The sequence below is a fragment of the Convolutriloba macropyga genome, unplaced genomic scaffold, assembly GCF_964194025.1.
Source record: "Convolutriloba macropyga unplaced genomic scaffold, txConMacr16.3 SCAFFOLD_6113, whole genome shotgun sequence".
In the NCBI taxonomy this organism is placed as follows: domain Eukaryota; kingdom Metazoa; phylum Xenacoelomorpha; order Acoela; family Convolutidae; genus Convolutriloba; species Convolutriloba macropyga.
This window is the reverse complement of record NW_027453018.1, coordinates 1-11,999: the sequence shown is the minus strand read 5'-3', so window position 1 is coordinate 11,999 and position 11,999 is coordinate 1. Positions and strand designations below refer to the sequence as shown.

The following is an 11,999-nucleotide window of genomic DNA, read 5'->3' as shown; positions in this document are numbered from 1 at the left end:
AAAATGAACCTTTTTAGTAGAAAATTTCTCCCTTCAATCATTCTTTTACAATGTTTTGGGTTGCTTTGTCTTTATAAAAAATAATTCAAAAAATTTATCAAAACCACGGAATTTTTACGAAAAACACGTAAAATCAACGCAATTAAATTCAATAGTTTCCAAGAGAAATTAAAAAATACGCTCTTAGGCTTCGGTTAGGATGACTATGATGTTTGTCATTCATAGGTCACAATAAGTCTTATGGTTTTGAAAACAAGAACAAATACAGGCAAAAACCAAAAGTTCAACAGAGAAGTGCGAGAAGAAATTGTCTAAGCCATTTAAACCATAAGCTTTCGTCTGAAAACTAAATCTATGATCCATCGAACGTTTCTTATACGCAAATGAGAACTATCAGTATTATTATAATGTCATAAAATTTCAAAAGGAACCAATGTAATGAGAAAAATTCCAAAAATAATGAAAACTCGTTGCATCAAATTCATAAAATCAATAACTAGACGTCAAAATCGCTATTCAGAATAATTTTGGTTGTATTAGAAAGGATTGAGGTCCTGTCATTACAAAAAATGACATAAAGTTCGAAAAAATAGGTATAAGATTAGTTAATTTTCAAAAAAAATTCGAGAAATAATTTATAATGTCTTAACAGCCATTAGCTGTCCACTCAAAGCACTAGATAGGTTCACTTAATGCTCATTAAAGAGCCTAATGCATTTTTAGTCAACGAGTTTATGCTATTGGAATTAGAGAAAGTTTGTAAGATCTCAAAAAGAAAATCAAAATTTCATTAAAAATTACGAAAAGTCAGAGTAGAGGCTAAAAGAAAACAAGTGCAATCCCTCGGAAACAAATTTTCCGTTCACTGGGCTTCATTTAACTGTAAGTGAGGTTCGTGATTAACGGAATCTCGATATGGAAAGTGACTAGTCTTTAAGTGACTTCCAAAAAACAAAACAAGCGAAAAGTTTTCTAAAAAAAACAGCTCTCAGAGAGAATTCGAGTTTTAATTTTTTTAGTAAACTTACCCATGAGACCAAAACTAGCATTTTTTCGCCTTTCGCCGAATATTACTGAAAAAAATTTAGTAGCGTGAAAAGTAGTCCTAAATTGATGTTTTTATAGAAAACATCTTAATTTGAACGAAATTAAAGCTAAAATAAAGCTAAAGAACAAAATCATACCAAATTTCCTCTGTTCACACAGAATCTTAAACCTTGATAACTCCTCGGAAAATCCGAAATTCAGAAAAATCTTTTTAATTCCTATCTCTACGCTGGACGAGCTTTTTAATGATACCGCTCACATTTCTCTACGATGATTATATCGATCGGCCAAAATTTTCTGAACAAAAAAAACCCATTTGAGTATATAGTTCCTCCCCCCACAAGTTGGGTCGGAACAAAAAAGGGCCTTTAAGAAAAATAAAATTCAGTACGAGTCGTTTGAATCTAAAAGAATTAAATTTTCTTTGTTGAGAACTCTGCTCACGTATTCTTGCTTATATTTTTCAAAGGTGAGCGCTGTTCACAAGGGTTAATTAAGAACACATGAATTAAGATTGGTTGTGAGATTAACTTTTGTTTGCACCATAAACTTAGGATCAAAGGACTCTTTATGTCGTTTTTAGTGAGTGCTTTCCCTCAAAAAGCTCACTTGGAACAGATACGATCAGTTTTACCTTTTTTGATAAAATAAACTCGCGTGATCAATCACAGAAATTAAATTCCAAACAAATTCAAATTTTATCCTTTTCTCTCGAAATATGCAAAATTTGAGATACATTTTAGTTCCAAACTCCTTCATCGCTCGCGTTTAATTCAAAATTCATCAATTATTCTCAGCTGATTTCTGTTCACTTGCATTTATTTGTTTGTTGATTTGTGTTTACAAGACGAGTGCGCGAAGTGAAACAGATGTGCTACGGCAGGAGGAGAAGTTTGAGTCTCTTCAGGAGCACCTCAAGTGTGATCAACAAATTAAGCAGATCCTGAAGGACAGACTGCTCAGATTGGAGGCAGAACAACCGACTGTCTCTACCGCGCAGATGCCAACTGTCAACAAATATTCAACTGCCAAAGGTACTCTTTTTCCTCCAAGACAGCCCTGGCTCAGGTTCAGACCCAGGCTGAGGGTATGTCCAGACCCTAGATGTTGAACGGTATTAGCCCTCAATTCAAATAACATTGTCGAGAAACATACAACTTCAGTTTGAGGTGATCTGGACATGCCGATTTGTCTGGCGTCTCAGCCTGGAAATAGATCAAAAATGGCCTAAAAATTTACTAAAAATTGCGTATAATTTTGATCAGAGAAAATTATAAATGATCTTTTAATGAGAACTAAGCTTACATATCACCACGACGTAACCTATTAATCAACAAAGAGTTCAAATATCTTTGAATTTGAGTGCTAGAGGTCCGCAAAAAGTTAAATAGTTCCACGGCTACTTTCAATTATATAAGTTGACCAAATTGTCGATTGCCAATCTAGCAAAAAGAAAAGAGTTAACAAAAAACAAATTATTTCGGGATATATTAGGTCGTCATCAAAAAATGTTAATCAAAATTTTAATTAAAAAAGTTCAATTTGGGGAAAAAATTGCTTTGATTGAATTATTTCATAGATTACATTAGGAGCGTCTACAGGTACCGAAGAAATCTACTTCCAAAGAAACAAATTCACTGGCCACTTCAGGTGCCGCTTTCCATTCAGTACGAAAAGCGCTTAATTTTTGGGAAAGTGGTTTCCGCAAAGTAATTAAGGGCCTTAGAATGAAAAATAGAATAGATAAATGTGAAAAATGGTTACGTTCGGCTGCAAGAGCATTTCACAAAATTTTAATCCATTTTGAAAAGAAGCGATTATAAAACAATTAACATAACCGTAAATAAAAATTACTTTCAGTATTTGCCGCAAAAAGTGAAATTTATACTACATTTAACTTCAAAAATAAAATGAAAGATTAATGTGCAACTAATCTGCCGCTTAATATATATTCCTTTGCTTGCTTGAGGGTATTTAGACCAATTTTTTTTGAAAGCAAATGCGGCTTCTTTTCAAAGTATTTATTGCTTCCAGTCAGTAAAAGTGAGAAATGCAGTCCTAAATAATGTGAAATCTAATTTCGGGAAATTTTGCGAATGGTGCTTTCGTCAAACATATTTCACGGTGAAAAGAAGTTCTCTTTTTCCAAATTCCAGCTTAAAAGTGAGAACCACTGACTGGAATTTTCTTATAAGGCTCTGCTCTGTTGTTCGTGAAATGCGAAAGTAAGTTTCACACTCACAAGGTATTAACATAGGAAACGTGAAATCTGGTTTAAAAAAACGAGTAAATTTACTCGCCAAAATTTGGTACCGGTAGACGCTCGTAATGTATGAGACAAAAAGAATTAGAACTTTCATCAGAATATACATTTGTTTTTTAGCTGGACTGAAAGTTCATTTTTTGTTTTTGTTGCTCGAATTTTCATTAAATCTGTCAATTCTAATCAAATTCCAGACTCTTCAAAACTCTAAATTTCATGGTCATTAAAGACTTAAACAAAACAAAACTCAATTTACTTAACAGCGTTATACTGTATGGCATTTATTATTATCATTTGTAGTGCAAAACGATATATTTGTTTGGATGAACATAAAAGCCAAAGTTTTTTTTCATTATACGTTTCATTTGTGTCTAAAAGAATTGACTTCTGATTGGTGTTTGAATGACATCGTGAGATTACTCAAATTTGATGACAAACTCTGCTATTTTTTTCTCGCATGAGATTGAGCTTTAACTTAAATCTTACTAAGATCATTTGATACAATCAATTATTGACACATAAACTTAGTAAAAAGAGATTGGGTAAATCGGCCAACTTTGCTTAATTTACAAGATTTTTTATTTTTTCATTGTTTGTTATGTCTCCTTGAAAAGCGCATTCAACAAAATTTTGAGCCGAAGAAGTATGATTCATTTACTTCAATAACAGCTGGTGCCATAATAATAATAATGCCAAATGCGACTGCGCTCAAAACAAAGTAAAGAACATCTGTTCAACCATTTTTAATGCTTTTTGAAACAATGCTTTATGAACTTGTTATCTCTGCTTGACTTAACCGACAGATGTTTCACTCGATTTTCATTCTCTTGAAAATTGAAACCGAGCCAACATTTACGTTTTTTAAATAATCTTGTATCATTTTCAGGCATGAAAAATCTTTGATTTTATTTGGTCATAGATTATATGACAAAAAGTCTATTTTTTGTCTATTGATGCATGAATTTTTATTAGGACGTTTTCACTTCCCGGATAATTATATTATTATTAACAATAATGTTTTAATGGAATTGTTTGTAAACTTTTACTTATAGTGAACGACATTCAATCATATTGCGTGGATATATTTCATTCAATACAATATACAATTTTTGTGACAATTGAGAACCCGGGTCGAGGTCTCACCGCCATTCAACACAATTATATGTAAGATAAGAGGTGAATGCCGGAATTTTTGTAAGATAAGCAGTGAACGCGGTTAAATTATATAAATTAGGCGGGCAATGCGGAGAAAAAACTTTTATGGCCTGGTGGCGGTGAAATTACAGTTTCACCACTGAATTTCGCGTTTAAATAACATAAATCCACCGGTTAACTTAGTGGTGAAATTACATAAACTCCCCTCTTAGAAAGTCTTAGAATAAGTGTCAAAAATGTGAGATTATGTGGGAAATTTTAGGGGGGTGGGGTTAAAACGAGGTAAGATAAGGGGCAATGGTGAGTCAGGGAGGAAATGATAGATTTAACCCCCCTAAAATTACCCCCAATCTTACATCTTTTTGACATTTTTTTCTAAGCGGTGAACTTATGTAATTTCACACTAGAGTAAGCGGTGAACTTAATAAAAATCACCACATTTCACCGCTAAAGTATGTAACTTCTCCGCTAAAAATCGCAAATCTTACAAACATTAAACGCTCAAGTTTTAACTTCAAAACAAAAAAACTAGAAGTTGCGCAGTAGAAGCAGAAACGAGTGACATGCTGGGGGTGAGAGGTTCGAGTCCTTGTAAGGGCGGTACATTGTAGTAAGTGGTGAAATGTGGTGACTTTTTGTAAGTTCTAGCGGTGCAATTACGTAATTTCGCCGTATTTCACCGCAAAATTATGTGCATAACAATTTCAATCCAAATAGTTTGATTGAATTCAAGATGATTTCCACGCAGAGATCAAACTAATTAAGTCAACCAATTTATTTTTGATTATTTTAAAATAAATATCTATCTTTTTTGCATGGTTTTTGCTTACTGTTTCCGCCCAAAAATAATAAATTTTTTTAAAATAAAAAATGCTCATTCTGCTACACGTTAATTAGCATCAGCTGTAAAAATGTAGATTGCCCACCATATTTATTAGTAATCAAATAGTAACTTGTGTTCTCCCCTACCTTAATCAGGTTTAAACAAATCAATTAGATCATAAAATTAGAAATTAGATCATAAAATTGGAAATTGGAAATTTGTTGATGCCATGCACAAAAATATTTTGCAAAAAAACTCAAACTATTAAAGTCTTTAAGTGCTTTGATATTGCTATCAAGGTAGCCATTATGAAAGTTTGCATTCAGAGCTATTGATGAGTTCAGTGCAGATTCGATAAGGTTGTATATGCATGGGCAAAATTTATGTATGTTTGAGTGTGGATGATTTAGGAAAACCATGGATCACAAGTAAGTTGTACTCGTTGCAAATAATTATCCAATACTGACGAGAATCGAACAAATGAAAAAGATAATAAAGCTTTGTGCTGTTTCTAACTGATATCATGTCAAGCTTCGTGTAAACTGCTTTTGAACATCGAAATATTTTGGGCGAGAGGGGCTGAGAGATACTGCAATGTTGTGAACAAACAACTGACACTGAATATTATCCTGTTTTCCGCTTTTTTTAATCTCGATAGTTTGTTTGATTTGTTGTGTGTTTAGGATCGACTGAGAACAACAGTTCGACAAGGAAATTTGTGATTGTGAATCCTGAGCCAAACACAAAGCTACTCAAAGATGACATTGTGTAAGTGTCCAAAATGAAATATTAACATAAGTCCAGACCTAGCGAAAATTAGCACCGCCAATTTCTTATTGTAGATATTCGCTGCCATTTTCAGTTTACAAAATCAAATTTGTAAATTTTTAGGAATCAAAGAAAACTCATATTACGTTTAAAATCGATTCAAACCAATCAAATCGACGGAAAAAAAGTCTTCGATCTGTTTCGGCGCAAAGACCGAAAAAGACCGTCAGTTTAGTATGTTATGTTTAAATCAACAAAAATCTCAACTCGAGTTATTTTTCTATAAAGCGCGCTGCATCTAGTAGAAGCGTCACTTAATGATATTTTAGCTACCTAATTCGACCAGAGTTGTTGACGTCAGACGATTCTGCATATCTACACCTGAACAATGAGTCACAACTCATGTCGGGTTCTTCTTCCTTCACAGGTCAAGGTGGTGGGGGTGGACAGTCATTCATACCCAATGGATTGAATACAGCCACCGCTCCCTCTACTGCTTCCAGTCTCAACCAGAGACCAACCACACAGCCATTCCAGCCTAGGTAATTTATAGTGATGAGAGCAATCAAATCTTGCATGCTTCCTGCTGTCTGTTTTAAAACATGCAAGACTGCACCAAAAGAATCTTGCAACATGAACCATGGTGAAAATATGAATAAGCTTCTAATGCTCTAAAACGGATGATAGGCTCTTTAGATAGGTTTCACAACTTTAATCCAGAGAACAAATATAGCAAAGATTCAAAGTCTTCAAGACTCTTGCGAGATCACTTCTGATTATGAATTCAGAAAGGAAACACTGTAAGCGTGGACGCTCGATAGTCGCTTTAGAAAGTAAAATCTTGCACGAGTCTTTCAAGTTTGTTTTGAGATAATAAATACAGTCTCATTATTTTTAAAACGACTGAAGGGAACACGTAACTGATGCAGAAGGCCTAAACCAACAATTCCGAGTAATTTGGACAGAAACACATCAGTTATTTTTTTTCTTTTTTTTTCATGATAATGATTTGATTTCAACCACATGACGTCTTGTACTGCGTGTTCACGTTGAAGTATGTTGGTTATCAGAGAGTTTTTGCCGTATACACGGACAATGATGAAAATGTGTCTCGGACAAGTTGTCTCTCATAAAGCTGAGCTGAATTTGAAAATTGGGTCATTCAAAAATGATGTCCAAAGTTTAAAATTATTCAAGTCAGTTAGGTCAATTTTTACAAAATAGTAGAGGTTGCTATATGCTTTCAACTGATTCAATTATGTGAAACATTTGAATGTTGTACGAAAATTTCGATTAATTGGGCAATTTCCGAATTGTTTGAGATGAGTGTACAAGTTCATTGATGTTGTTATTCTGTTTTCAGTCTGCGTAAGGAGTCACGTGCAATGTCCATAAACAGCAACAATGGTCTCACCCCAATCAGCGAAGATGGCGCAGCAACAGGTAATTGCGCAGACAGTTCCTCGTTTTAGACCGCAACGGATGAAAAAGACGGTGCTCGATATTAAAAATAGTATTGCTCGGCTCTACGGACAGCTAAGCCTAATGCTTGAGGCTCAAAATTTTGCTAAAAATTGAATCTTGACTGTTTCTTATTAAGACTACCACAGTTTGGTTAAAACAATTCGGAGTTTTGTGAACATTATGAACAAGCGCACCTAACAATAAATAGATGTTTATTAATGTTACCCTAATCCGTGGATTTTTGAGACAAAAGCATTGTAAAATATAACACAGAGGCTCGGTAATGTGCGTCCGCACATAATGTTCCGAACCCGCTCATCCGCATTTTTGACTTGATGGTCTAGCAAGCGAGGAAGAGAAAACTTTCAAAAACTTACATATTGTTCCACAAACCACTAAATGAATAAAGTAATGCCGCATTAGAGGGTCGACTGCCATTAATAAGACTATGAAACCTACGTAAAAGTAAAATAAAAAAACAATAATTACACTCAAAACTCGATGTCTATATTTCAAAGAAAATAATAACAAAATCAAAATGACATCAGATAACACCTAAGCTAAACAAATTAAACTGTACATTACTGAAAAATTCATAAGATTGGCACTTAATGAAACTACGTAGCAATTTAAAAAATGAAAGCAGACAGGGAAAAGTTCGAAATTAAGTCTCCATTTTTAAGAAACCATATTTTCGAAGTGAGTAAAAGCATTATTTATCAACTGAAGTCATTAGAAAGATTCATTTAAAACTTTTGATCTATATAATAGAGTGACCAATTGACATCTGTTCGTTTATAACTCTTAAGAAAGCAATTAAAGCTTTTTATTATCCAGTTTATGTCATACGATTACAAAAAGGACAAAAACAAGCAAAAATTCCTTTAGAAATCAAAAATTTTAGCAGGATAACGTGTCGCGGCCGTTTAAAAGATAGTCTATTCAATGAGAACATTGAATAGGTTCAAAAGAGCAGTCTATCAACGCCAATTAACAAATTTTAGCAATAAGAACGAAAATTTGGTTCAAAAAATTACGGAAAATCTGAATAAAAACAGCTGAAATCGGTCTACTATTTTCAAAATTTTCAACCTCACTAAATCCCCGGAAAAAAATTCAAAAAAATTTTTCTAATTATAAATTCTACGCTGGACGGACTTTTCATTGATACCGCTCACAACTCTCTGCGATAAATATATCGATCGGCCAAAATTGACTCAGTAAAAAAAGAAAAAACCCATTTGAGTATATATTTCTTCCCTCCCACTGAAGTGTAGTGGGAGCGATACTAATTATAATTGAAACAATTATAATTTAATTTTATATACCTATTATTAAATCTTTTCCTTTTGTCGAAATATCTCACACTGTAAGGCCCTTTTCACATGTCCTAAGATATTTTGTGTGGAATCGGTGATGATGTGAAGTAGGCCGAATAGTCAACTTTAATTTGCAGGGGCGCTGGCTCCTAGAGACGTAATTTAGCTCGAGCAATGGTCAAGTCATGAGTTCAGTAGAAATCTCTTCATTAAGCGTTTTGCTTACTCAGCCACGGATTTTTGTAATAGCTCACGTTTTGTGTTCTTTCCACGCCTCAGTATGCGGGGAATTTTCTTCGGAGAAGATGATGATTGTTTGTGAATTTTTTCAGTCGACTTAAATAGTCGTGTACCTTTCCTAATTGGTTAGAAGGTGAAATCGATGTCTATACGGGTTTCTTACATTAAATTGCAATTGTGATGCAAAAAAGATATGTTGTTGCCGTGTTACGAGGTTTAACATACATCTACTTTTCTGGGCAAAATTTTTTTCCTGACATTAGCTAGTACGCTGAAAATTTTACCAAAAAGTTCCTTCTCAAATATGCCAGTCTTTTCCAAGCCAGGGTCAAAAATTGAATGTCTGCGCCTGATATTGAATGCTCAACTTGCCGAACTGTTATGTTGGAGGCTAAACTTGCATCTACAAATTTGCAAGTCGAATAGTTAACTTGTAAGTTTCTGTCGAAACATCAGATAGAAATTGGCAATTTAGAGTAGCGGTCATATCAAGAATTCTTTTTTTAAACTATAAAAGCAAGTAATGTAGAAGCCCCACTCAAAAGCGATCAGTTTTGTTTTGGTCGGAATAAGATATTTTGAGATTTTATCGGATTTGTATTATATTTGCATATTTTTTTTGTCAGAGAACAGAAAACGAACTGCAAAGAAAAACATTTTTAGCTATCAAAAAATTGAATTTTCCAATTGGTTACCCTCACGCACAGACACACACACACACACACACACACACATCCAAAACACAATAAAAAAAACACATAAAAAAATAAAAATGTTATATATATATATAAATATTTATATATATATATATATATATATAGATATATATGTACATATATATATATATATATATATATATATATTATATATATATATATATATATATATATATGTATATATATATATATATATATATATATATATATATATATATATATGATGCAGTTAAATATGTACAAAAAATGAAAAGTAAGTAACATAAATTTGTGGCTTTCTTTCAGATCAAAATTATCAAGGTCGAAATTGAGTTTGGTTTTTTGTTATAAACAATGTTTGTTGAAAGCTGTATGGGTATGAAGAATCGCTCAATTTTAAAGTTTAGGGGAGAAATTTAATGAGCACAAATTTTCCATGTGACAGATTTTTTTCAAGCACTTCTATTCTATAATAGTAAATTTGAGTTGATATAATATAAATGAAATGGATTAATCATAGAAAGTATTGTCACAGCTTTTCATCGTAAATCATTTGTCTCAATTTTGATCAAACATTATCATGATGTTGTATGATTGCGGTAATTTTTATAGGATTTTTTACTGATACAATTGTCTGATTTATGACATCTGGATCGAAGTTTCTAAAAAATCATACTCAGACATACTGAATGTTTATGTGAAACCATGTAGATACTAGGCGTTCGATTTTTTCTAATATTGATGATGATTCTCCTTGCAAATTATTTGCAAATTTTCAGTTGCCCCGAAAGAACGCTTCTTTACTGCAGTGGATAGAATAACAAGTAAGATTATAGTGTATTGTTGGAACATAATTTTGTGGCCATTTTCTTTATTCATAATCAGCACGGACTCAATACATGTTGTGGTTGGGGCAGACTTTATTCATTGAAATATGATTCCGGATTCAATCATCAAACACGAGAGTGCAAAAGTTAAATGGACCACCTAGTGAAATGAAGCTGATACTCTTGGCAGAGAACGAAAAAAACGTGCAGATGTTTATTTTCTTGCTAAAATTTGAGATTTGCTAGTCAAAGACGTTTTTGCGAGCATCGTATATACCATGACGTGTTGTGTACATACCCGTGAGTTGTGCATTCTCGCGGAAAACTGAGCGAGAAACAAGAGAATATTAAATATCAAAAGTGGCCAATACCATTTAAGTTTCGTTTCACGGGAATGATCCTACGTGGCTGTTCCAGCATGAAAAACAAACATATAACTACAAGTGGCAATTCATCAAATCTTTCTGTACTGTCTCTGCTCAGCATTTTTCTTAAAAGTTGCCTTAATTAGACAACTCGATTTTTACAGTTGAAAATTGATGTACTTTTAGGCACTGATAGCAGTTGTAGTGGACTTTCTGACACAAAGACAATGACCACCACAGTCATGGACTCATTATGATAACACAAACAAACAACAACAACGGCAACCAAAGAACGAAAAAAAAACAACCCTTGTACAGAAACAGAGACTAGAAAGCACGGTGCCGCCTATTACTTTGCTCGAGGGATAGCAATCATGACATAGTTCACATGTCGTGAACAAACATACGCAATTGCACACTTACGTGATGTATTCATCATGTTTCCTCATGTCGCGTGAAAACTTGTTTGACAATCATGGCTGTGCATAAATTCAAACTTATTTCACAAACTTCCAAAAAACTTTAGATTATTAAAAATATTGTGGATATTTACTTTGATTGAAACCAACTCAAATTGATTTTTGAGGGGCAGAAAAACTGTCCACAGCTACTGGGCAATGAATAAAATACTTTAATGACAGAATCATAAAGTTTTGCTGAACAATGAACAGACTTTCTGATTGAGAATTTCAGTGTAATTTCTTCTGAATCAGTGTTGATGAATCATAACATAACAGATTTGAAATTTTTGAGTTTGGTTAAAAGTTGGATCATTTACTTGTTAAGTCAAAATTGTCTTTTTGGCTATATTGAAAGTCTTGGAAAACTCAAGATCTGGCTCGGCAAATGCGTTTTAAAAGGATAAATGAAAGCAATGGAAAAACAATTTGGAGGAAAAGTTAAATTAGGTCAAAGGAACTCTAAATTTTCACTCGTCCAGATCTTTAAAATACCAAGACTTTGTACTGATAAAATGTGCTTGATTTATGCTTGCATTGAACCTGATGTTTAAGTCATTGATGTTATTCAAATC

General features: G+C 33.2%; 1 protein-coding gene across 2 annotated transcripts; it reads left to right on the top strand.

The window, feature by feature from the left end:
* The first annotated feature begins 1,448 nt into the window (after positions 1-1,448).
* Positions 1,449-11,611, top strand: LOC142357985 (uncharacterized). 2 transcript variants are annotated; one of them, XM_075409464.1, is made up of 6 exons: positions 1,449-2,081; positions 5,699-5,716; positions 5,972-6,056; positions 6,386-6,598; positions 7,420-7,499; positions 11,153-11,611. In XM_075409464.1, the coding sequence occupies exons 1-6, from the start codon at positions 2,048-2,050 to the stop codon at positions 11,221-11,223; spliced, it is 501 nt and encodes a 166-aa protein (XP_075265579.1). In that variant the 5' UTR covers positions 1,449-2,047; the 3' UTR covers positions 11,224-11,611. The 2 variants fall into 2 exon arrangements, with proteins under 2 accessions (XP_075265579.1, XP_075265580.1); XM_075409465.1 differs by lacking the exon at positions 5,699-5,716 and having other exon boundaries at positions 1,463-2,081.
* The last annotated feature ends 388 nt before the right edge of the window (positions 11,612-11,999 follow it).